This window comes from Ailuropoda melanoleuca, chromosome 10, assembly GCF_002007445.2.
Source record: "Ailuropoda melanoleuca isolate Jingjing chromosome 10, ASM200744v2, whole genome shotgun sequence".
Lineage (NCBI taxonomy): Eukaryota > Metazoa > Chordata > Mammalia > Carnivora > Ursidae > Ailuropoda > Ailuropoda melanoleuca.
Window position 1 is genome coordinate 8,950,000 of NC_048227.1, and position 26,532 is coordinate 8,976,531.

Sequence of the window (26,532 nt, forward strand, 5' to 3'; positions counted from 1 at the left end):
TACATTTTTCACTCAGATTTGGAGGTAAACACAAAAAGGGACATTGGCAAGGTCATTTGGAGTGACACTAACGATGTGCCCTCCAGCTGCATGGACCCAGAAATGGACAGCAAAAACAAGCAAAGGTCCTTTCCACGTTCTAGATCAGTTCTCAAACTGGTGAGCAACTGTTGGAAGCACAGTTAAAAGAGATTCCTGAGTCACCCCTTCACACATTTTCAGTGAGCCCCAGAAATTTACATTTACAACAAACACCCTCCAGGTCATTCTAAAGCAGAGACTGCTGTCCTAACCACCCTGTTCCAGGGAGCCTGAGACCCTGTGAAAGCTGATTGGCACTGAGAGAAGAGAAGCACCAAGGTAGAAGTTGGCAGCAGACCTAGGGAGAGCCCCCACAATGAACTACCTGCTTTCTCAGAATCCGTGGAGATGTCCACCAGATCTGCTCAGTCTCTTCTCCCCAGGATGGGGCAGAGGCACTAAGAGACGTGGGGACTACAGCTGAAGGCCTGCTCCACCCTTAGGCTCTGCCCCTTTCCTCCTCCTCTTTCCCAGCAACACCCCTGTGTCCTCAAGGTCGCCCAGAATCAGGTGGAAACTGGGCCACATCACGGGACTGGGGAGGCAGCCTCCTTTCGGCCAGCAACACTGATAATTCCAACATGCAGGTGCTCACCTTGGCCATGCTTTGGGTAAGGGGGGAGACTGAGTGGGCCCCAGCCACACCTTACAGACCCCAAACAGGAGTGGACTCATGCTTCGACACAATCTTTCTGAATCTATTTTTGAAGGTTATATTTATACAATTTTTTGAGATAGGAGTTCTATAAAGGGCACAAATCTTAACTAGATGCTTGATGTACATATTACATCTGTACACTTCTTCTCAACATCAACATACAGAATATTTCCAGTACCCAGAAGGCACTCTATGTGCTCCCCAGTCAGAACCCCCTAACAAGAATAGCTACTAAACTGGCTCTTATCACCATAGATTAACATAGCCTGGTTTTGAATTTCAAATAAACAGAATTACCTAGTACGTGCTCTTCTGTGTTACTTCCTTTACTCAGTATTATTGAATTATGAACTTTTTGTATAAAGTCTTTCAAAGATTTAGAAGTTCAATGACATTTCTTAATACAACCAAATACTATAGACTTAACATACTACACAAATCATGGGGGTGTGGTAAAAAATTATTGATTGGAGGGGCGGGCGCCTGGGTGGCACAGCGGTTGAGCATCTGCCTTCGGCTCAGGGCGTGATCCCGACGTTATGGGATCGAGTCCCACATCAGGCTCCTCTGCTATGAGCCTGCTTCTTCCTCTCCCACTCCCTCTGCTTGTGCTCCCTCTCTCGCTGGCTATCTCTATCTCTGTTGAATAAATAAATAAAATCTGTAAAAAAAATTATTGATTGGAAAAAATGTGGGAGAGGGTCTCTCTTGGAGTGTTAAGAAACAAGAGCTCTAAGGGTGCCTAGTTGGTTCAGTCGGTTAAGCCTCTGATTCTTGGTTTTGGGGCAGATCATGATCTCATGGGTCCTGGGATCAAGCCCTGTGTTGGGCTCATATTCAGCAGGGAGTCTGCTTGGGGATTCTCTCCCTATGCCCCTCTCCACACTCGCATGCTCTCTCTCTCTCTAAAAACAAATCAATTTTATTTTTATTTTAAAGATTTTATTTATTTGTCAGAGAGAGAGAGAGAGCGCGCACGCGCGCACAAGCAAGGGGAATGGCAGGCAGAGGGAGAAGCAGGCTTCCCACTGAGCAAGGAGCCTGAAGCAGAACTCAATCTCTGGACCCTGGGATCATGATCTGAGCTGAAGCCAGATGCTTAAGTGACTGAGTCACCCAGCTGTCTCAATAAATCGATCCTTTAAAAAAAAAAAAAAAAGGAAAGAAAGAGGAGCACCGGTGGCTCAGTTGGTTAAGCATCTGTTTTCAGCTCAGGTCACGATCCCAGGGTCTTGGGATTGAGCCCCATGTTGGGCGCAGCAGGGAGCCTGCTTCTTCCTTTACATGTGCCCCTCCCCACTGCTCAAGCTCTCTCTCTTAAATGAAGAAAAAATAAAATCTAAAAAAAAATGTTTAGATGGTTAAAAAGGTAGGAAGGAACAAATGAACGAAGGAAACAAGAAAGAAGCAAGAGCTTTAGACCAGCTGGATCCAACACGCATAGGCCTAAGCATTCTGTCTGCCAGTGGGGACCGTCTCTACTCCATGACGAACAAGACCAAGGTCGGATACAAGCATGGAGCAAGCTGATTTGTTAATTTAATAAATATCTATTGAGCACCTGCTACATATCAAGCATCAAGCCGAGCATTAGGAAGACATCAGAGAACAAGACCAATGAGATTTCTGTCCTTTCAGAACTTGTAATATAACAGTAGTAAGGGTGGGATAGGATCAAAAATAAGACAACATCATAGCATTAAATGCGAAAGAAGAAGTAAACAGTGCAGCGAACAAAAAGGGCAGAAGGTAATGGGTTGCTTGAGAGACACATTAGAAAGGGGCAGGGCAGTGTCTTTGAGGATGGATGGTTGAGCTGAGGCTTGAAGGACACAAAGATGCCAGCTACCCAGAAGACTACAGGAGGACAGACCAGGCAACAGGCAGCAAATGCAAAGCCTCCGAGGCTAGAAAGAGTTCGGCACGTATGAGCTACCCTAGAAAGGAGGCCTGGGTAGCTGGAGTGTAGTAAGAGGGAACAAATGCCACAGAGAAGGTAGAGGGGTTGCCAGAGAGGGCCCTGCACAAGTGGGCAAAGGTTTAGATTTAATTTTAAGGGCAGGAGCGCCTGAGCGGCTTAGTTAGTTAAGCATCTGACTCTTGATCTCAGCTCAGGTCTTGATCTCAGGGTCGTGAATTTGAGCCCTGTGTTAGGGCCCCGCGTGGAGCCTACTTAAATTAAAATACTAACAACAATTTCAAGGGCAGTGGGAGCTACTGGAAGATTTTAAGGCAAGGGAACATTGACTTGTATTTTTAGAAGACCACTCTGGCCACTGTGTAGATACATAGTAGCTTCAGCACCTGGGTGGGTAGACAGTGAAGCCTGACACAGGAAAGATCAAGGTGAAACAGTAGGTGGGAAAATCTAGAGTCAGACACCTGAGGAAATCCAGGTGGAGCAACCGAGCAGCAGTGTTCTGCAGACTTCAGCAAACAGAATCACCTGGAGTGCTTGTGAAAATACAAACTTCTGGCCTCTGGCCCGAGTTTCTGATTCAGGAGCACAGGGATGGGCTCAAGAGTTTGCATTTTTAAGTTTCCAGACAACACTGCTGCTGGTCTGGGAACTACACTTTGAGAACCACTGAAAAAGGCAATCAGGCACAGGAGCCCGGAGCTCTGGTGCTCAGGGGAGGCTCTAGGCTAGTCAGACATATCCCACCTGTTTAAGTACATCACATATTTAAACTTGTGGGAATGGCTAGGATCTCTCTGGGATTAAGAACAGAGAAGGGCAAGCATCCAAGAACAGAGCCCTGAGGTTGCTACTGTAGAGAGATCAGGAAGAAGAGCATGATTGAAAAGCTACAGCTGGTAAAGTAGGAGGAAAATCAGGAGAGTACAATCACCAGGAAGCAGATCCGTATGACCCCTTACTAGTAGGAAACTTTTGGGACCACTTAGCGGTAGGGAACTGGATGGCTCAGTTGGTTAAGCGTGCAACTCCTCATTTCAGCTCAGGTCATGATCTCGGGGTCCTGAGATTGAGCCCTGCATCGGGCTCTGTGCTCAGCGGGGAGTTGCTTGAGGATTCTCGCTCTCCCTCTGTCCCTCCCTCTCACACTCTTTCTCTAAAAATAAATACATCTTTTTTAAATAAAAAAAATTAGGGGTGCCTGGGTGGCTCAGTCGTTAAGCATCTGCCTTTGGCTCAGGGCGTGATCCCGGCGTTATGGGATCGAGCCCCACATCAGGATCCTCTGCTATGAGCCTGCTTCTTCCTCTCCCACTCCCCCTGCTTGTGTTCCCTCTCTCGCTGGCTGTCTCTCTCTGTCAAATAAATAAATAAAATCTTTAAAAAAAAAAGTTATTTAAAAATAAATAAATAATAAAAAAATTAGAAAGAAACAGGAGAGAACTTTCCCGGGCAAAAGTCAGGAAAGCATGCACTAGAAAAGGAAGAGGATTCAAAGAATGAGAAGATTCAGTATGCTGTTGCAAACTCTGACCTACAGGGACCCCAGGAGCAAGGACAGGAGAGAGGGCCTCTAAAAGCTAAATGTGGCCTCTGGCTGACAACTGCCAAGGATGTGGGGTACAGAGCTCAGGTACAGAGCTCCAAGAATTGGGATTTATCAACATGAATGGGCTTCAGGTTCTTCCCCAGTGCCTCTATTAAGACTGAGGCCTTGATTTTAGTCCAGTGAGACTGGTGTCAGATTTCTAACCTACAGAACTGATGATAAGTAAGTGAGATCATATAATACTTATCGCTCTCAACAGCTAGTTTTTTGGGAATCGATTGTGACGATGAAAGGAAACTAATACAGAAAAGAAAAAAGCTTTCAAGGAGAGGTCAGCTTCATCAAACGCTGACAAGAGTCCAGTAATCTGAGAACAAAGAGGCATCTTATGGATTATGGCATTCAGTGCACTGTTGGTGACTCAGAGCAGGGACAAGTGGTACCTAAGTGGGTTAAAGAGAAAATGAAGGATGGACATACAATCGTTGAGAAAGCCTTCAAAGCAACTCTTGTGAAAAGTTTTTCTATAAAGAGAAGGAATTGGGGCCACCTGCAAGAGATGGGACAAAGAAGGGCTTGTTTAAGGTGGGACATTTTAGAACATACCTAAGCTGCAGAAACGAGCCAGTAGTCAAGGCAAGATTGGTGCAGGAGAGAGGGGCAACCTCTCAGTCCTGGCGTAGGCAAGAGGGGAAGGACCCAGGGAATAAGCCAAGAGGGGGGTGGGATCAGAGCCATCCTTGCTTTGCACCCCCATGAATAAGAGAAGAGTTAACATATAGGCAAGGAGACGTAGGGGGTCCCTGGCAGGGCTCTGAAACCATTCCTGGCAGGCAGAAGCACTAAGCCAGAGTGAACAAGAGATAATGAAACAGACCACCTGGCCCTAAGTGTTAGGGAATATTTTTCTTTGGAGGCTGCAGTGTAATCACAGAAAATGGCCAAACCTCAAAGAATTAAGTCATTAAGGCTGTCATCAAGAGTCGGTGCTCAAACCAAGAACTCAAGGCCACAAGCTACCTAGTCTGCCATAAAAGCCTGCCACTAAAAAAGCCCTCAGTGGCAACCCATTCGGGACCCCTCTCACTCTAGACAACTACTTCTTTCCTTTCTGCTCTCGCCTTCACGTAATAAACTCTCATTTCACTTCCACCCTTGTGTATCCACGAGATTCACTGTCGCGCTCCGTGAGACAAGAGCCCTGCAAGCCTCTAACACCCAAGGAGCAGGTCGGGATTTTGAGGATTCACGACGGGAAATATGAGCAACGTCGCCTTGTTTTCTCATGATCTGGGCATTTGGCCTTTAAAGGCCTGTCTGCGCCTGAATGTCCCCAGTACATAGAGGAGGTCGAGGAAACGGGGGAAAGGTGGAGATAACCCGCTTCTGTGGGGCCTGACGGCTTCCAGCAGCAGACCGTTTCTGGAAGCTCGTCCTCCCCAGCGCGCTCCCGCCACAGGTCCCCCACCAGACCACCCGGGTGGTCCACGTCCCGCGCCGTGCGTGGCACACGTCCCGACCAGGTGCTCCCTCTCGGACAGCAGTCCCCGTCGAGCGCCCCTTATCGCTGTCCCTCCCCTGTCACGCGTCTTGCCACTCAGCACACCCCAGCCACGCGCCCCTCCTCGTTCACCCACAGTGCCCCACGAGCCCCATCGTGCCACAGGAGAACCCTTCACGTTCCCCACCGCGCCTCACGCCGCGGTCCCCTCCACCTACCTCCTCACGACCCACGCCTCCCCAGCCGGGTGCTCCGACACAGCCCGCCACGAGGCCCTTCGCGCTCCATGCACGGCCACCGCCGCTGCCGACGCATCTCCCATCATGCTCCGCGCCCATCGCGCTTAGCACGTCCCCATCACGTGCCCCGTCAAGCTCCGCGCGTCTCCTCCACGTGCCGTGCCGGTCACACCCCCACGCGACGCCTTCCTGCGCCCCACCACGCTCAGCGCGTCCGCGCCGCGTGTCCTATCACGTGCCGTGCATCCCGTCATGTGCCCCATCATGAGCAGTGAGTCCCGCCCACGTGCTCAGGTGTGCCTCCCTAGGCCCCAGGGCGGTTGGTGGCGGTTGGCACCAGGCGATCAGGGCCTCCTTCTCCCGGCCCCTGGGCCGAGCTCCGCTGTTGGGAGGGGAAGGCTAGATATAAAGGGGTGGCCCAGCCATCGCCAGGGGGAGGGAGAGGGGGTTGAGGGCTCGCCCTGCGGGCTAGGCCACCTGACGATAGAGGTGAGCGCACAGAAGCCAAGAGTCCTGCAAGGGGACAACGCTCCGCAGGTGAGAGACTGCGCGCTGCGCAGTCACGGACATGGGGTGCTGGGGTCGGGGTGCCAGAGGGGGGCTCTGAGGTCTTGTGTCTTTCCCCGCAAGTCTCCCTACCAGAGGTTAAGTCGGAGGATGCTGGACATTTCCGGGGACCGGGGCGTGCTGAAGGACGTCATCCGAGAGGGTGCAGGGGAGCTGGTGACCCCGGATGCTGCCGTGCTAGGTACCGTCTGCCTCCCAGCTGGCGATGCGAAAGTACCAGTCCATAAGCGGGTTCTGCATCTTACCTTGGGAGGTGGGGAGGGAAGGTTATGTTAAAAAAAAAAAAAAAAACTCGCTTGTTTGGTTATAATCCACATTCTTAAGGGAAAGTGAGGGAACCCATGTCCCCTTTGCGTGAGTCCACTATAAACAAGGCACATTGAGGCTCACCAGCCAAGCTCTTGAAACAGCCAAAGGGCAGACGTCCAAAGGTTGAGCAAAGATTTTTCCTATCACTCAGGGTGGGAGAAGGTTTGAACACATCGAATTCCATCGTTTTTGTTTTGGGGTTTTTTTTTGTCTTTGTTTTTTGGGGTTTTTTTTGTAACAGTGAGTTGATATGGGGTGTGCACATTCTTGGTCTATTTTCCTTGTGCCGTTTTTTCTGTCCTAGTAAAATATTCTGGATATCTGGAGCATATGGACAAGCCTTTTGCTTCTAATTGCTTTAGGAAAACTCCCCGGCTGATGAAACTGGGAGAGGGTAAGTTGAGATGAGCCCCTGGAAAAGCAGGGATTCTTTGGGAAAGCTCTTCAGAGCATGGAGTCTTTGAGCTGGTTTTTCTGAGGCTGGGTTTTGCTAAACCAGCCCTGTTCTCGTCCACATTTCCCGTTGAGGCCTAGATATTGGGGAGGTGGCTTACCTGGCCAGGTTACCTTTACATCCTGAGAATTATGGGGCATGATCATTCGTTAACAATGTTTATCGGGGGCTTACTATCCATAACACATGGTGAAAAGAGAAGACGTCCTCAAACGATTAGAACATCTCAGCGAGTGTGGTGGAAGGGATTGCGTGCATTCACAAAATCGGACAAGATCCTGGGAGGTGTAAGTAGTGTTGTGGGAATGCTTGATGAAGGCACAATTGATTCCAGCCAGGAAGACCAGGAAAGGCTTTATGGAGGGGGGATATTTAAAATGAGCCTTGAAGTTTGAGTAAGATTTCAATCAGGATAGAAGCTGGGTCTAGGGTGAGGAAGCAGGAACGTCCTTGCAGGAAGAAGGAACTGCGTGAACAGTGGTAGAGAGGCCAGATTGCCGCAGAGCCCACAGAAGTTGGGAGTTTGGGAATGGTGGTGGTAGTGAGAAACAAACTGAAAAGTGAGTTGGGAACGTAGTGTAGAAGGCTTGGAGTGTGATGTGGAAAGATTTGGACTTCAAGGGGGAAGAAATTAAGAACATTGGATGAGGATGCGGGGCAAACTTCAAATTTTTTGTCTCTTCTTCCAGATATTACACTCTGGGGCATGGAGTTGGGCCTTCTGAGCATGCGGAGAGGAGAGCTGGCCAGGTTTCTGTTCAAACCAACCTATGCCTATGGAACACTGGGCTGCCCTCCCTTGATCCCCCCAAACACTACTGTCCTGTTTGAGATCGAACTGCTTGACTTCCTGGACTCTGCGGAGTCCGACAAGTTTTGTGCCTTTTCAGCTGTAAGTTCTGGAGCACAGATGTCCATAGTGTATAGAGAGAATGGGTTTGTGTTTTTGGTAATTACTCTTCTCCGATGGTGATCCTCTGCCCCACATTCCACCCCGAGGCTCCTGTGTGGTGGTGGGGGCAGCGGTGGAGGGGTTCCCCTACTTCCTGGTACATTTCCGTCTTAGTAATGGCTCTTGTGTATGGGCAGATGTTCCAGGCCAAGTCCCAACCTCGGGTTTGTTCTGGACCAGCACTTTGAGGTGATCTTTTAGTCACCCCTTGCCTAGTTCTCCCTGTAAGACCGTGACCATTTGCTTCCCAACATTAAGTTTGGTTTCTAGCAAGCATTGGTAGTGGTCGACTAGGGTGAATGTATGTTTTATTGTTCAACCTCAAATACTTGAGAGCAAAAGAGATTATTAACTGGATGAGATACCAGGACATCAGGTGTAGACTGGAAAAGCCCCAGGCAAATGGGGGCACATGGCCTCTGCTCTCATAATTTAAACATTGCCTTTTCTTTATAGCCTTTTGCTTTACCCATCACACAGAACTAGGGCTTGTAATCTCTTTGGCAGCCATACACGCTCTCAGTTATGCAGTCCCACCCACGTGGACGGTATATGTGGCCTTAGATGTCCACCTAGGTTTATATCTGGATATGATGTCTCCCCAGCTAAACTGTCGTTGCCTCAAGTGAGGGCCCTTACCTTTTTCTCACCTTTCCACAAAACAGAGATTCTTGCAAATGCCTGAGGCCCACCTGTGGGGTACTGATTGAGAATCTCTAGGCGGGGATAAGGCCAGGACACAGTGTTTTGAAAAGAGGCTCTGTGGGTGATTGACATGTGTCCAGGGAACAGCATTGTGGCCAGGAAGACCAGAAGGACCCCGGGCAGATGAAGACCTGTTAAATGTTTGTTGGATAAATGGTTGTTGTGAGACCTGCTTTCCGTGCTTGCCAAGTTCCATTAGTTTCTAATTCCACGAGACAGTGTTTTTTGAGGGAGCATCTCTGGGAGGACTAAAGGAACAGACCACTTTTTGGTTCTAGTGTATAAAATGGGAGTAGTAATACCCTTGGCTTTTGCTGGGAGCCACAGAGATGAGCTCTGCAGGGGCACCAAGCCCAGTGCTTGGCACACATACAGCACCAAACAGAAGTGCACGATCTGAAGGAGAAGAGCTAACGTCTGTAAGAGTACTTGCGTCGCGGTATCGTGGCTTTCAGTTTCCCTACTGGGTGTCCTTGTCGTTGGTCCACAGGAGCAACAAGATCAGTTTCCACTTCAGAAGGTCTTAAAAGTGGCAGCCACTGAACGGGAGTTTGGCAACTACCTTTTCCGCCAAAATCGTTTCTATGATGCCAAAGTGAGATATAAGCAGGTAAGGATGCTTTAGAAGTATAAATTTAGACCCTACTCTTTACTATTCTTTTTTTAAGTTCTTGTTTGTCCCTGTTCTTCACATGTGGTCCTGAAGAAAAACCTCATAAGAAACTCTTCCTGCCAGGAATAATGACCAGGAGAGCGGACATGGGAATTGTGTCTGTGTTCTGTGTTTGTGCCTGGTTGTGCTTATGTGGGTGTGTTCAGATTGTCAGAGTTTGTTGAACTGTTCACTTGCTTTTGTAATTACATGTATGCGTGTGTGTGTGTGTGTTTCAGTAAAAAGTCTTTAAAAGTTCTCATTCCAGGATGAGGTCCTCCACCAACTGATTTTCCATCCCGTTTGCCATCTTCATTTCCTGTCTCTCTAACAGTGGAGATTTTTCTAGCTCTGAGGTGACTCCGTTCTCACCAGGCTTCTGATTGTGGTTTGGCTCCTTGCATAGGTTATGCTGACAGGAATTCGCTGTTTGCTTTGTAACTCATTCAACAAATATGAACATTTTCTGTATGCCAAACTCTGCCCGAGGTTCTAGAGGCAAACAGGACAGAGTTGAGTCTAGGAGCATTCTGACTTTGTCTCATTTGTGAAGTGAACCGAATTCATTCAGGATTTGCATTCAGCTGCAAGCCACAGAATCTTGAAAAACTGTACTTTAAACCAGGTTTGGGGGCGCCTGGGTGGCTCAGTCGGTTAAGCGTCCCACTCTTGATGTCAGCTCAGGTCATGATCCTCAAGGTGTTGAGATCAAGCCCTGCATCGGGCTGTGCGTGGAGCATGGAGCCTGCTTAAGATTTTCTCCCTCGGGGGGCGCCTGGGTGGCACAGCGGTTAAGCGTCTGCCTTCGGCTCAGGGCGTGATCCCGGCGTTATTGGGATCGAGCCCCACATCAGGCTCCTCTGCTGTGAGCCTGCTTCTTCCTCTCCCACTCCTCCTGCTTGTGTTCCCTCTCTCGCTGGCTGTCTCTATCTCTGTCAAATAAATAAATAAAATCTTTGAAAAAAAAAAAAAAAGATTTTCTCCCTCGGCCCCTCCTCTGCTCTCAAGCTCTTGTTCTGTCTAAAATTAATTAATTAATGAAAATAAACCATAATTTAAATTTTTTTCAAGTGAGAAGGGAGGCATTCCAAGGCTGGTAGGTCAGTTCCATGAAGCCCTCAGGGATCCAGATTCCTTCTTTCCGCTCCACTACCCTTAAACATATCCTTTTTTACCCAAGATGGTCCCTTCAACCTGTAGCATCACATGGTCACCCGCGAAGGAAGAAGGGAGGGGAGAGAAGTCTGGTGTTATGTTAGGAGCTTTCCAGAAGTACCCTCTTACCCAGTGAATGCCTTTTCTCTATCATTGGACAGACCCATATTCAGTGGACCCCAGTAACTGTGTAGGAAGCTGGGAAATAGAGTTTAATTTGTATACCACTGCTTTGAATGAACTCAAGGCTCTGCTGGCAGAGGAGGGGGATGGGATTTGGGGTAGATGGCTCATGGTGTCTGCCACGTTTGGTTCCGTGCATATGCTTAAGAGACAGGAGAGCGCACGAGCGTGTTGTCCTTCGGAACGCTGACAGAAGCAAGGTCCTAAACGTGAAGGGTCCAGGCTTGGGCTCACAGTCTGCTTGAATCACAGACACTGTTAATGTTGTAAGGTTTCTTGAGACAGAGCCTGCTCACACGGGGGAAAACTTTCCAGTGGAGAAAGACCAGTTCAGTCCTTCCATCATCAGTCCTATTTCCCAGGCCCTCTTTAAGTCTGTCTGCAGCTTTTTCTGGCATTGTGAGATGATACTCGACGTGCTTTAGTTCCTGTTCTTAACATCTTTTACTTGTTGTTCTGGAAGGTGGATCTCTAGCTCTCACTAGTGTTTTCGCCCTGCTCTCTGGTGTTCTGGTTCAGAATTCTTGTCCTGGGCTGCCCTGTGATTCTGTTTGTGGACTTCCTGTTGCTTTTTTCCACTTACCCCTTGTGTTGATGGAGTAAGTGTATCCTTGCATTTCTAAAACTATTCTTGTACTTACCACGCACTTAGCAGTTGGCATAACTGAGAATAGAATTCTAGCATGCAGTCGTCATTTCTCAGATTTTGCAGAATAGTGTTTGATTCTAGCTTTGACAGTTGCTGTCAAGAAGTCTGATGTCATTTAGGTTCCTGATCCTTTCTATGTGACCTTTTCTCTTTTTTTCTCTGTAAAGACTTGAGTGGTTTTTTTCCTTTGGTGTTATTAAATTTTACAGTGGGGGGCGTTAATATTTGTTGTATTGAGCCCCAGTGTATCATTTCATTCAGGAAACTTGTTCTCTGTTCTGGGAAACTTTCCTGAGTTATTTCTTTGGTAATTTGCTCTTGTTTCCGTCTTCTCTTTTTTGGGACTCTTTGTTAGGCCTCCTGGGCTGAGCTCTACTTTCCTTTTTTTACTTTCAATGTCCATCTTCTTGTTGTCATTTCACTGTTTTGGAGCTTTCCTTGATTTTATTTGCCATCTATCCTTTTTTTTTTTTTTTTTTAAGACTTATTTATTTATTTTAGATAGAGCATGCACACGGTGGGGAAGGGCAGAGAGAGAGAGCAGAGCTGAGCAGAGCCCGACTTGGGGCTCCATCTCACGAACCTGGGATCACAGCCTGGGCTGAAACCAAGAGTCTGGCGTTGAATGGACTGCACCCGCCAGGCACCGTTATTTGCCATCTTTTAAATAGTGGTTCATTTTTTTTAAACTTTCCCCAGCTTTCTGTACTTGGTTCACACATTCATCATCTTTTCTTACGTTTTCAGACTATTGGTTATAATTAAGTTTTTTTCTCTCTGTTTTTTAGATTAAAAAAAAAATCTTCATTTTTCTTCTGTTTTTTTTTGTTTTTTTTTTTTTCCCTGTCTGTTGGAAACTGTGTCCAGAAACTGTGTCCATTTGCATTAGGTTTGGTGGTAGGTCCTAGACTCAATATCTATCACTAGGTCACTGTTACTGTTTCTTACTCATGTGAAAGGCTTAAGGTGAGAAAACGAGGGCTGGTTGGTAGCTGTGCTCCGTAATGTTTTCAGATAGCTAGAAAATTTTTTAAACAGGAATAATTGGGAAAGTGATTTATTAACTTCACTTTCACTTACTGATGAGAATAGCCAGATAAAGGTGGCCTATAGAAGACGGTTTCCAGGTGGCAGATTGTCCCATGATCCTGTTTAGGAATGGGACCAGAGTTAGGAGACAGCTTCAGGGTGGGGACACGGGACCCAAAGCAGTTCAACAGGTGTGAGGGAAAGGGACAGAAACTTGTGTGACAAATGCCCGGGGCTTAGAGATGAAAGGGAAGGCAGGGGCGCCTGGGTGGCACAGCGGTTAAGCGTCTGCCTTCAGCTCAGGGCGTGATCCCAGCGTTCTGGGATCGAGCCCCACATCAGGCTCCTCGGCTGTGAGCCTGCTTCTTCCTCTCCCACTTGCCCTGCTTGTGTTCCCTCTCTCACTGGCTGTCTCTCTCTCTGTCGAATAAATAAAATCTTTTTAAAAAAAATTAAAAAAAAACAAAAACGGTTTCCAGGTGGCAGATTGTCTCATGATCCTGTTTAGGAATGGGACCAGAGTTAGGAGACAGCTTCAGGGTGGGGACACGGGACCTAAAGCAGTTCAACAGGTGTGAGGGCAAGGGACAGAAACTTGTGTGACAAATGCCCGGGGCTTAGAGATGCTTCTTTCTCTCCCACTCCCCCTGCTTGTGTTCCCTCTCACTGGCTGTCTCTCTCTCTGTCAAATAAGTAAATAAAATCTTTAAAAAAAAAAAAAAAAAAGAAAGGAAAGGAAAGGCAAAGGAAGCCTGGTGGCTTTCTGCCCATGGGACCATCCTGTCTGCCATGTTTTCCAGTTCTTCCAAATGGAGTTCTGTGAGTCCCGTTGACACTGCTCACACTTCTCTTCATCACTTTTTTTCCTTTGCTATGTGGTTGAGAGAGAATTCACATACCATAAAATTCACTTTTAAAACATACAGGTGAGTGGTTTTTCGTGTATTCGTAAGGTTGTGCACTTATCAACACTAATTCCAGACCTTTTCATCACCTCAGAAAGAAAAACCTATACCTGTTGGCAGTTACATTCCATTCCCCCAGCATACCCTGGTAGCCCCTGTTGTACTTTCTGTTTCTATGGATTTGCCTATTCTTGGATATTTTAGATAAATAGAATGATCAAATGTGTGATGCTTTGTGCCTGGCTTCTGTCAGCTGGCAAAACGCCCTCAAGGTTCATCCATGTTGTAATGTGTATTCATGCTCCATTCTGTCTTAAAAATTTTTTATCTTTTAATTTCGGTAAAAATATGCATTACCTAAAATTTATCATTTTAAGTATTTTCAGGTATACAGTCCAGTGGCATTAAGTGCATTCAGTGTTATGCAACCATCACCACTACCCATTTCTGGAGCTTTTCCCTCATCCCAAACATCGTTTACCCATTAAACAGTAACTGCCTCTTCGCCCGCCTCCTCCAGTCCCAGTAATCTTTAGTCTAGTTCATGCCTCTAGGAATTTGTCTGTCTACCGTGAGTGCTCCTATAAATGGAATCCTACAGTATTTGTCCTTTTGTGATTGGTTTCTTTAACTTGGCGTAACATCTTCAAGGCTCATCCGTGTTGTAGCATGTACCAGACTTCATTGATTTTAAGGCTGAGCAGATCCTATTGGGTGGATCCTACCATGGTTTGTTCATCACTTGGTGGACATTTGGGTTGTTTCCTCTTTTTGGCCATTGTGAATAATGTTGCTTTTTACATTGGTGTACAAATTCTTGTGTAGACCCAGGTTTTCATTTTTCTTGGGTTTGTACCTAGGAGCACAAGTGCTGGGTCATGTAGTAACTCCCATGGTTAACTTTCTGAAATACTGCCAGACTGTTTTCCATAGTGGGTGCAACATGTCACATTCCCACCAACAGCACGAGGGTTCCAATTATTTCACATCCTCACCAATGCTTATTTTCCATCTTTCAAATTATAGCCATCCTAGTGGGTGTGAAGCGGGATCTCGTAAGTTTGATTTGAATTTCCTGGTAACTAATGTGTTGATTGGCTATTTGTATGTCTTCTTTCGAGAAATGTCAGTTCATATTGTTGACCCATTTTTAATTGTGTTTTCTGTCTTTTTAGCCTTATAATAGTTCTTTATGTTGTCTGGATACTAGCTTTTTTTTAAAATATGATTTACAAACATTTTCTCCCATCCTGTGAGTTGTGTTTTCACATTCTTTTTCTTTTCAGGAATGTATGAATGTCTTTTTATTAAAAACACAGAATTATCTGTAGGTATGGACAATGACAGCAGTAAGCCATTAATTCTGTTATCAGCTTAAACCAGTAAGTGATGGCTATAGTGATTTTTCTTCATTTTCTTGATAATGTCTTTTGAAACACAAAAGTTTTTACTTTTGAAGTCCAGTTTATCTATTCTTTTGGTGATTTGTGCTTTTCATGTAATAGCTAAGAAACCATTGTCGAATCCAAAGTCCTGTGTATTTATGCCTAATGTTTTCTTCTAAGGGTCTTGCAGTTTAGCTCCTACGTTTAGGCCTATGATCCATTTTGCTAACTTTTGTATGTAGCTTGAAGTGGGAGTCCAACCTCACTCTTTTGCGTGTTGACATCCACACAACCTTGTCCCAGAACCTTTTCTTGAAAAGACTACTCTTTCCCTGTTGAATGCGGCTGGTCCCCTTGTTGAAAATTAGTTGACTACAGAAATATAGGTTTGTTTCTGAAGACTCAATCTTCATTGCCAGTTCTATTCTATTGACCTATGTGTGTCCTTATGTTATTACCACACCGGCTTTGCTACTGTAGCTTTGTAATCAGCTCCAAAATCTGGAAGTGTTGAGCCTTCCATTTTCTGTTTTAAATTTGTTTTGGCTACTTGGCATCCCTTGAATTTGCATGCGAATATTCAGGTCAGCTTGACCATTTCTGCAGAAGAGGCTGTTGAAATTTTGGTAGTGGTTGCTTTGAGCTTGTAGATCAATTGGGGAATATTGCCTTAACTATATTAAGTCCTTCAATCCTTGAACATGGGATGTATTTCCATTTATTCATATCCTTTAATTTCTTTAACAGTATTTTGTAGTTTTCAGTATACAATTCTTGCCCTTTAAATTTACTGTGACTTCTTTTCATGCTGTTGTAAATGGAGTGGTTTTCTTCATTTTCAGATTGTTGATTGCTGGAGTATAGACCTACAACTAACTCAGATATTGATATTGTGTCCTGCAACTTGTTGAGCTCATTTTTTTTTTTTTACCTCTAATGTTTTTCTCTGGATTCTGCAGGATTTCGATAATAGGGTGATGTGCTTCCTCTCGATTACCTGTCTTCCCTCTCCACAGGCCTTGTTGCTTCTCCGCCGACGATCAGCAGCCCCTGAAGAGCAGCACCTGGTGGAAGCAGCCAAGCTTCTTGTTCTCCTTAACCTGTCCTTCACATACCTGAAGTTGGAACGACCTACTACGGCCTTACACTACGGAGAACAAGCTCTGATCATCGACCGGAAGAATGCTAAGGCCCTCTTCCGGTGTGGACAGGTGTGTTGGAGGCCAAGGACTTGAGAACGAAGGCCCAAGAAAAGAGAGCAGTGGTGTTCCACTTGGGCACTGGAAAAATGCCGTCTTTCCTAACCAAGTGTGTTTTTAAAACTGTCTTTTGACAGGCCTGTCTTCTCATGACTGAGTATCAGAAGGCCCGAGATTTTTTAGTCCGAGCTCAGAAGGAACAGCCCTTCAATCATGACATCAATAATGAGCTGAAGAAACTGGCCAGGTGAGACCTGTTTGCAGGAGTACAAACCAAAGAAAGAGGCAAGTGCCGTGGCTGGGGTTCCAGGTCTGTCCCCCCAGGTAAAGGGCTGTTCGGGACTGTTGCCCAGCATGTGTTAGGAGGCAGCGCCCCCTAGAGCTGGCTTTATGAAGTACTAAACCAACAGCTTCCAGTGGAGAGGTGGGACAGTCCTCCAGACTACAAGTCTGGATCATTTCCCATCTCCCTGTTCCCCGCCTTCTACCTCCGAAGTAAGCACCCTAAAACAGGTCGGCCAGTGACTTGTTTTTCAGTTACTCGTCCCTACTTGCCATCAACTGAAAACCACAGTTCTTAACAGACAGCAGGAGGGTGTCTTACAGATCCCATGTGGCCTGCAATGGGTCTTTCAGGTCTGACTCCTACCCACAGGGTGACTTTCTGGTCAGCCGAGTAATAGCTGTACCAGTGTTGCAATAAGACAACACTTCGTGATTGTAGACATTATTTTCAGAGTTTTCTACAATGACTGACTATATTGGCATAGAAATAGCTGTCTGTAATTCCAACACCTCTAATGTATCCACTGTCTTTTTAGGTGTTTTTTTGTCCTTCTGTATTGCTCCTGTTGACATTAAACATCTATTCTAGATTGCTCGTTAAAGCTTCCGATGTTAAAAAAAAAAAAAAAAAAGCCTGTGCTGTGTGTACCTCTTATATTTGGATCCATTTGTTACATTTCAGGCCTCTTAGGACTGTCCAGCAATTTCTTTGTGTTTTTTTTTTAACTGAAATTATTTTTTTTTAATTTTTAAAAATATCTTTTTTTTTAAAAGATTTTATTTATTTATTCGACAGAGATAGAGACAGCCAGCGAGAGAGGGAACACAAGCAGGGGGAGTGGGAGAGGAAGAAGCAGGCTCCTAGCAGAGGAGCCTGATGTGGGGCTTGATCCCATAACGCCAGGATCACGCCCCGAGCCGAAGGCAGACGCTTAACCACTGTGCCACCCAGGTGCCCCTAAAAATATCTTATTTTTAAGTAATCTCTACATCCAGTGTGGGGCTCGAACTTACAGCCCCAAGATCAGAGTTGCATGCTCTACCAGCTGAGCCAGCCAGGTGTCCCTCTTTTCTGTTTTTGTTTTTTTTTTTTAAGATTTTATCTATTTATTTGACAGAGAGAGATAGCAAGCGAGAGAGGGAACACAAGCAGGGGGAGTGGGAGAGGAAGAAGCAGGCTCACAGCCGAGGAGCCCAATGCGGGGCTCCATCCCAGGACCCTGGGATCAGGCCCTGAGCTGAAGGCAGACGCTTAACGACTCAGCCACCCAGGTGCCCCTTATAAGGATCCTTTCAGTCCCACCTGGGGTCCCAAAAATAATAATAAAAGTCTCCTGTCAGGGTACTTGTAAGTTAGATATAGAAATGTTGTAATCTGACCATTCTTTAGCAAAGAGGTCTCAAGATAAGTTAGAGGCCACGGAGTATGAGGTCACTTGGCAAGACACTCAGCCTGACAGCCCTTACAGTGGCTCCCAGCCTTTAAGGCTGCAGTCTTTTCAGACTGTGGGCTTTTTGTCCAAGGGCTTCTTGAACAGCCTCTGAAGTAGAGATTTACTGTTACTGTCCCCTGTCCCTCCAGCATGGCTTCTGTCCCCTCCTGATTCACTTCAGGACCTGCTGAATTTTCAGTATTTCTGGACCTGAGTGTGGTATTCCAGCCACCAGATGTCACCTCCTGCAAAGACAGACTTTCTCTAACTAGTGTGTATTTCTGTCTCCAGCTATTATAGGGACTACACAGATAAAGAGAAAGAGATGTGTCACCGAATGTTTGCTCCTTATGATAACGGCTCTACAGTAGGAGAGAACTGAAGGTAATCAAAGGGCTGAAGCATAAAAGGCTTCAGGGTTTTGTCCACTATGTGGAAGGCTTGTTGTTCTCCTCAGTCCACCAGGGAGTATTGGCTGTCCGCAACTGAGTATAGATGGAAGGAGTAGAATGTTCCTTGTGGAAGCTGACAGCACAGTGACCACGTGGTGTGCACATACCATGGGCCTTCTCATGAAGATGATCGTGGAGAAGATTGGAAAGTTACCCGGAGCTGGAGGTTAAATTTATAGATTTAGGAGGTCTTAGGCTTTAAAATTAAAATTTTTTCCCACATTTTATGTTAACGTTTCCCTCACAGGCCCTTGGAACATGAGGCTGTGAGTAGAGTCACTAATATGATGGTTTATCTGGGTTTTGAAACGAAGAGGAATGCCTTTCTTAATCTGGTTTTTCTTGAAAGCTTCCAACATCACTTTACAACTAACACATTGTTAACAAGGACAAAATCCAGATGTCAAGGGGCAGTGATGGGCCGGGACTCTTAAGTTCTGCTTACTGTTAGTATGAGAGATTGGAAGGTGTTAGAACCACCAGGGATCAGGACCTCGCCTTCCTGCTGCAGCAGACGCCCCGCGGTCTAGCAGGCACAGGGCTAAGATTTCCCCGGGAGTTCATGAGCGGACTCTCTTTAGTCTGGTTTACTATTACTTAAGAAAATTAATGGAAACAAAATCACCTGCCTTAAACACCTGCTTAGCCGGGTAGCTAACTCTGCTCTCTTGAGAGAAGTTAAACAAGGAGCAACAAGAAAACAGCTGCCAAATGGGCTCATGGTAATGAATCTGCCCTTTGTTGCTACCTACATCTCTACAAAAGAGGTTTGAGAGAGGGCGGCAGTGAAAAGGCCTATTCATCCCAGACATTTTCACAAGTGATCCAAAAACTGCCGTTTTCCCCCTGTCAAAAACAACCGGTCGGTATCAGAAGTCAGTGTTGCCTTTATCATGGACTCTGACCCTGTGACCCTGGGCTTCAGGTCTTTCGGGGACATTGGAGTATTTGTAGGTCTTCTGAACTGAGCCGTGAGCTAAAGGACTTCTGTTTGGGGGCTGTTCACGCGCAGCAGGAAGGGAGGTTTGCTGGCTCTTCACCAGACATTTTAGACTGTCATCTGGCGTGTCCTGCCATTTAGCGAAGACCCAGCTCTTCCAGGGGCCGTCCTGGAAACAGATCTGGGAAAATCCAGCACAGCAGCTACTTCTTCTCTTCTCTTCCCCCACCCCCTGCCCCCAGCTTTCTCTGTCTCGAAGGTGTTTTGGACCTGATGAGTTTTTAGATGGTTTCCCAGATATTCCTCTGTCTTGGGTGTTTTGTCAAATTAGCAATGACTGTGTTTGGATCTAAAATAGCCATTATTATTCTACTCCCACTGCTTTTGAGATTGTAACTTATTTTGGCTTCTGGGTCTTTGGTGTTCTCTCTGCCAAGCTCTTTTTCTGTTGGACTTGTGACTAGTCAGTCACTTTTAAAAAGTCCAAGTTTTCAGATTCTTTTGACAACGTATTTTGACAAGATTTGTTATTTTCCGAGATGTTAAATTCTAGTGATCTGTCTTCATCTTATCTTCTAAGATGTTGATCCTTCTGGTGGAATGCGTGTTCTCTCAGTTATGTTCTCGAAGCTCCTGGTCATAACAGACTACATTTTTTGAGATCAGAGACTGTGTCTTTTTTTGTCTTTGTATTTTCTAGCATCTGAAACCATGCCCAGCACATAACTGGCAGTCAGTAAATGTTGGTTGGATCAAGTGTAAAATAGCTGAAATGCTAGACCAGCCTCTTTGAAACTATATCCTCCAGGCTGGCTCTCGTATTGGCTGTCAGGACGCTCGTCCCTGCCAGTGACAGAAACCTGTCTTCAGCTAGCATCAGCTAAAAAAGAGATTTGCTGAAGGGATTTGGGGGAGCTCACAGAATCGGAGTTGCTGAACAGCCAGGACTTGGGCAGGTGGAGACCTGCAGCCCCGAAGGCCTCAAGGACCTTGTCCATCTCCGCTGCATATGCTCTCCCACCGTAAAGAGTGCCTGGGGGTCCCTTCCACAGCCTTTCTGTTTGAGAACGGACTCTGCCCTCCTCCATACTTCCCTTTTTCATAGTATCCCACGTCCTCCACCCCCATGCTTTTGTATTATGAAAAATCTCAAAGTTCGACAAGTAGAATAATAGAATTCTCCCGGGTATTCCGCCATTAGGTTTAACAGTTATCAGCATAAACCAATGTTTCCATCTCTGACCCCGCACATTTCCTCCCCACCCCTAGCACTGTCAGGTTAACTTGAAGCGGATCCCAGTAATGCTATCATTTCATCCACAGGAGTTCCCATTTCCCTATGTATCCCTAGAAGATAAGGACCATTCTTGTATATTTTCTCTTGTTCTCTGAAATGTTTATTTTTCTGCCTGTTGGCTTTGACCTTACTCTTTTCCATGTTGCAGACTTTCCACCCACAGTTGGGGTTTTCTTGGTGGCCTATTCACATTTAAGAATGCAGCAGTTGAAAAATTGGTCAGGAGTTCTTACACCTGGGCAGGTATCCACCCCTTCTTCCTAAGGCTGAGCAGGTGGGAGCCAACCAGAATGCTTCAGGACCCTTTGCATTGGGTACCAACACTTAGACTAGCTTCCCCAATTTTTTCCTCAGGTGGATTTTTCCCCCTGAAATAGTGGATACAAGTGCTATGTCATCTGAATCTGTATATCCCCAATTTCTAGCGAAGTTGAGCAGCTTTATGCGTTTTTATTGGCCATTTATATTCTTTCTGCAAACTGCCTGTTGATCTCCTTTGCCCCCTCTTCTCTTGGGTCTTTTTTAGTACTGATTTCTAAGAACCCTTTTTCACGTGAAGGATGTTAATTAAATGTTATGTAAGTTCAGATCTCTTCTTCCAGCTCTTTTGAGTCTGTGTATAGTTACACGCGTCCCTGTTTCTGTGTGGTTCTTGGAATTCCTGTTGTGCTCATGTTTGAGCTGTGGGAGTAAGCCGAGGTCTGCGATGAGTGGACAGGAGTGCTCGGGGCGAAGGGCTTTCAACAGTTCTTCCGAGAGCCTGAGCATTATTCTCTGTCTGCAGTGCTTCATGATGGTCACAAGCCCATTAATCTTGCCAACATTTCTGAGGGAGAAATTACTGTTTCCCCTTCACAGATTTGGAAAGGCATGAAGCTCAGAGAACGAGACCCTTTCCATGTGGAGGTCTTTGTGCTTATGTATAAACAACTGTGACCATTTTCATTGGATTTGAAATCTAAGCACCAGATGAAATGGGAAGTCTTAAGTATATTCAGCAACTTTTTTCAGTTGGAGTCTTACCACTGGGTGCCCCTGGATTTTTCTCCCTCTCTTAGATGTTTGGGAATGTCTTCCTTTTTCTCAGCTTTCCATACTTAAGCTGAAGCCTTTGAGCTGTAGAATTAAGAGGATTGAGCCATGTTGCATGGGCAGCGTCAGGAAAAAGTGTATCTTAACAGACTTTTTTTTTTTTTAAGATTTTATTTATTTATTTGACAGAGATAGAGACAGCCAGCGAGAGAGGGAACACAAGCAGGGGGAGTGGGAGAGGAAGAAGCAGGCTCATAGTGGAGGAGCCTGACGTGGGGCTCGATCCCAGAACGCCGGGATCATGCCCTGAGCCAAAGGCAGACGCTTAACCGCTGTGCCACCCAGGCGCCCCTTAACAGACTTTTTAAAAAATGTTTTCTTGGGGCGCCTGGGCGGCTCAGTCAGTGAAGCGTCCAGCTCTTGATTTCATCTCAGGTCATGACCTCTTTGGAGTCGGGCTCCGCACTCAGCGTGGAGTCTGCTTGTCCCTCGCCTTCTGCTCCTACCCCACCTCACGTGCGCACATTCTCTCTCTCTTTCTCTCTCTCTCAAATAAATTTAAAAAAAAAGAAAGAAGTAAAAATAATAAATGTTTCCTGGGAAGCCAGAGAAGTTCCTCGGAGGCTCAGGTGGGAATAAAGGCCATGCTGCAGAGATTACATTCTTATTAGCCAAAATTCTGAGATTTAGTCCTGGCTCAGAGTTGGCCTGAAATGAGCACTAAAGCAGCAGGCCCCACAGAGCTTGGTGCCAAAGCTGAAGCTAGAGGTGTCCTCTGGGGTCAAGGGTTCCCTCGTTCCAAAATAGCCTTCCTGTGTCCGGGTCAGACTGGTCAGGTGCCAGGAAAACCCTGGGAGCGAATCATCATTTCCCCACAGTATGTGACTGGATCTAGATGGGGAATTTATTTGATCCCCCTCTTCCCAAAGAGATTAAGAAGAAACTCTCAAATCTACTCTTGAGTCTATAAAGACATTTCATGCCTCCGCTAAGACTCCTCTGAGTCCTGAACAAATAATAACTTGTTTAAAGATACTTCTGTAATTTTATATATCATTCATTCTTCAGGTTTTCTTTCTCTGAATCTCCACTTTTCTTTTTTCTCCTCAGAATGTTAGTTGTATTTTCTCAAGGGTAACTGGGCCAGGCAGGCATTCTCTTGTCAGATGAGGGCCATGTTGTTTTTCAGGCAAACTGTTCGACACAGTCCCTTGATCTTTTGAATATCTGTGAAATGCCTTTTCTCCCAGCTCAGGAGTACCATTGAAGTCATCCCTTTGTTGTGTGACTATAAATAACTCCACTTAGGTTGGCACCTTTTTATTATACCCCTTCCTGGGAAAGCATTTCCCCTGGCAGAGGTTTTTTTTTGGCTCCTTCACCTCTCTTCACATCCTCTCTTGGCAGTGTAATGGGCCCCAAACCTGCTTCCTACTACGGTTTACCTCAGTGGATTCTGTGTGCTTTGTGGGTAAGGTATCGGTGAGGGCTACTTAATTAAATTTCAGGAGATAACTAGGTTCCTTTCTCTAATTTTCAAAATCCGTGATTATGGAAGTGCCCTTCACCATTCATTATGGGGTGGAGAAATGGGAAATGTGGCTTCTCGGTCTTCACTCCCTTGGCTATGACCCTAGCCAAGTCCATTAGCATCTCTGGGCTTCCGTTGCATCATTAAATACAAACCTGGCTTTGAAATGGAGGCATGGGTGTCACTTTTCACCTCTTTGACCAGCTACCATGTTGCCTTCACCATGGCACTGTGGCCACTGATGGCCATAAGCTCTGACAGCGGTCGTGGGAGGAAGTGCCTCAGGGCTGTGCTGTGGGTCCCTGGCCACCCCCACTCGGGGAGGGCCCGGGAGTGCTGTCTGGTTCAGTTTAAGCCTAGAAAGGCTGGGCTTAGGGGACCACTCAGAGACTTGACAGTTCCCAGCAGGCCAGAACATCACATGGCAGAGCATGGAGGGGCTAGGGCTCCTGAAATTCTCCTCCTTCAGTTGGAATCACTCGAGATACCCAGACTAGGTTCTTCCGATGAGCTGAGTAATGTGTTTTAACAAAGAGAAGCAGTTAGGGACGCCTGGGTGGCACAGCGGTTAAGCATCTGCCTTCGGCTCAGGGCGTGATCCCGGCGTTATGGGATCGAGCCCCACATCAGGCTCCTCTGCTATGAGCCTGCTTCTTCCTCTCCCACTCCCCCTGCGTGTTCCCTCTCTTGCTGGCTGTCTCTATCTCTGTCGAATAAATAAATAAAATCTTTAAAAAAAAAAAGAAAGAAAGAGAAGCAGTTAAAAGAACAGCTTCAGAGAGGGTCTATGAATTTTCACCTTTACGTACTGTGTTTGTGCATTGTCTGGGATCTTGGAGAGGGATCCGCAGCTCTCATCAGTTGTTTTCAAAGACCCGCTGTTGCCGACGTTCCTCACAGATGCCACTCAGGGCTGACCCTCTTTCTCTCTGGTTCCCTGCAGTGGCCCTAGAGGGAAGTGCTGTGGATGGGGCTGCAAGGCAGGGTGGGGCTGGCACCGGACTCCGTGGGAACCCTGCTCACCCTGCCCCCCGGCCCCAGGGCTTTGTACTCGGGTCTCCAGCATCAACATCCTGGGCTCTGCCTTGTCCAGCTCAGGCTCCCAGGATTACCTCACTTCTCGGGCTTCTCTGTTACACTTTCACACTCTTCTTTGATTACTGCTCGCTATTATGTGCAATTATTGTAGACACCGATCATATCCTTGCTGGAGTTTTGATTTCACATTGGCTGCCTTTTCCCCAGGCCTGGGTCTGCTCTCCTCAGAAGCCACTGGTTTTGTATTCATATATTCAGCAGGAGGCTGCCTGTTGGAACTTGGTCTGTGTCCCCTGCCTAAGTCTGGCTGCTTTTGTCTTTGTAGGTCTCGGGGCTTATCTTTCCTTGAGCCGTGGAGACATGATGACCTTTCTCTCTGACTGCACCTCAGTGTGCGATGAGAATTGGATTTGCAAAATGTGAACTTTTCCATTTTGATACTTTCTCATTTATGCTAAAGTGTTACTTTTTATTGGTCCCAATTTGAAAATTCAACTAACCAAACCCCCTGAAATCCCAGTGTCTGATCCTGTCGGTTCTCTCTACATTGCATCAGCGTTCCTGGGAACATCTTCGCGCTGAGTGAATATTGATCACAGGATTTATGTCTAACGTCATTTCATGGAACACAGACTAGATCGAAACATTTTTTTTTCAGTTCATTATTATTAAGCTTTTCCTTGTGGAGATTTTCAAACCTACAGGTAGAAAAAGCCGGCATGCTGATCTGCCCGTGTGTGCATTACCCGTCTGACAATTATCAGCTTTCTGCACTTTGGTTTCCTCTACCCACTTCACCCCCACAACTTTTTGTCAGTATTTAAATTATAAAAATGCTACATGCTTACAGTTTTAAGAGAAAAAAGGGGTTGAAGTATAAAGCTCCGAGTCCCCAAGCCTACTCTCCAGAGGTAACCACTGTTGATGTTTTCTGTGTATCCTTCCTGAAGAGTTTTTTGTGAATATTTGAGAATGTGGGTGTATATGCAATCTTCCCCACAAATAGAATTCTGTATTTTGTACCATACTATGTTTAAATACATTTTGGGTGATCTCTAAGCACTCAAAGAACTACCAACTCATTTTAAAAAACGACGAGTTTAGGAGCACCTGGGTGGCTCAGTAGGTTAACCATCTGCCTTCGGCTCAGGTCTCGATCCCAGGGTCCTTGCTCAGCGGGGAGCCTGCTTCTCCCTCTGCCTGCTGCTCCCCTGGCTTGTGTATGTGCAGTTGTACGCACACTCTCTCTGTCAAATAAATAAATAAAAAATTTTTTAAAAAAGATGAGTAGCATTTCATCCTAGGAGGGTATTACAATATTCTTTTTGCTTTTTTCCATGAGAGAGCACAAGTACGGCAGAGGTGCAAACGGATAAGGAGAGGGAGAAGCAGACTCCCAGCTGACCAGGGAACCTGAGCCAAAGGTGGACGCTTAACCCTGAGCCACCCAGGCGCCCTGTATCACAATATTTTTAACAGTAACAGGAGGTATTGTCGTTACCGTCCCCACACCTGAGTTTTCTGTGACACTAAGTAGATGTATCCTTGGGTTGTGATCTGTATTTCTTCAACGAAAGTAGGTACTGCTGAATTGATCTCTTTAGTGGCCGTGCCAGTTCACGTGCCCTCTGGTAGCATCTGAGAGATTCTGTCCCATAGCTTTGCTGTCACTTATAATTGTTTAATCTTTGCCGGTTTGGTACATCTGGAGAGGGGATCTCGTTATTAGAATTAGCATGTCCCTGATCAAGCATCTTTTCACATGTTTACAGAGTCAGGCGTCCTTTCTATAAATATTTCCTGTTTCTCTATAACCAAACAACTTTGTGAATTTTTTAGGTTTTTTGATAGTTCTGTCAGTTACGTTAGTTGGTCAGTTGCTTCCCTGGATGTTCTAGGTTTAGGGTCATCGTATCCAAATATTTCTACCAGTTGCATTTCTTGTTTTACTCGGAGCCCATCGAGGCATGTGGGCTAGCGCTTCCAGAAGAGCGTTGAAGAGTGTTGGCAGCCCTGAGCATCCGTGTCTGTCCTGGCAGTGACGGAACTGCCACTCTCAGCTCAGACGAGCACGATGGGATTTTGGGTTGAGACAGTCTTCTTTTTTTTTTTTTTTTTAATATTTTATTAATTTATTTGACAGAGATAGAGACAGCCAGTGAGAGAGGGAACACAAGCAGGGGGAGTGGGAGAGGAAGAAAGCAGGCTCAGAGCAGAGGAGCCTGATGTGGGGCTNCCTGATGTGGGGCTCAATCCCATAACGCCGGGATCACGCCCTGAGCCGAAGGCAGACGCCTAACCGCTGTGCCACCCAGGCGCCCCGAGACAGTCTTCTTTTTATCATGATAAGGAACTGTTTTTATTTAAAGCTTTTATCAGGAGTGGTTGGTATCAGATGCCTTCCTGTCACAAAGATAAGCTTTTTTTTTTTTTT

At 46.1% G+C, this 26,532-nt stretch overlaps 1 protein-coding gene across 2 annotated transcripts in view; it reads left to right on the top strand.

Moving 5' to 3' along the window:
- Nucleotides 1-6,206: 6,206 nt before the first annotated feature.
- FKBP6 (FKBP prolyl isomerase 6) overlaps nucleotides 6,207-26,532 on the top strand; it is a 23,962-nt gene continuing 3,636 nt past the window's right edge. For both annotated transcript variants that reach the window (XM_019804049.2, XM_019804050.2), the window contains exons 1-8: nucleotides 6,207-6,483; nucleotides 6,577-6,694; nucleotides 7,127-7,216; nucleotides 7,966-8,168; nucleotides 9,424-9,543; nucleotides 15,908-16,102; nucleotides 16,228-16,337; nucleotides 18,100-18,192. In XM_019804049.2, coding sequence (XP_019659608.1) covers nucleotides 6,211-6,483; nucleotides 6,577-6,694; nucleotides 7,127-7,216; nucleotides 7,966-8,168; nucleotides 9,424-9,543; nucleotides 15,908-16,102; nucleotides 16,228-16,337; nucleotides 18,100-18,190 — 1,200 coding nt within the window. In that variant the 5' untranslated portion in view covers nucleotides 6,207-6,210 and the 3' untranslated portion in view covers nucleotides 18,191-18,192. The remainder of the gene's footprint in view (nucleotides 6,484-6,576; nucleotides 6,695-7,126; nucleotides 7,217-7,965; nucleotides 8,169-9,423; nucleotides 9,544-15,907; nucleotides 16,103-16,227; nucleotides 16,338-18,099; nucleotides 18,193-26,532) is intronic.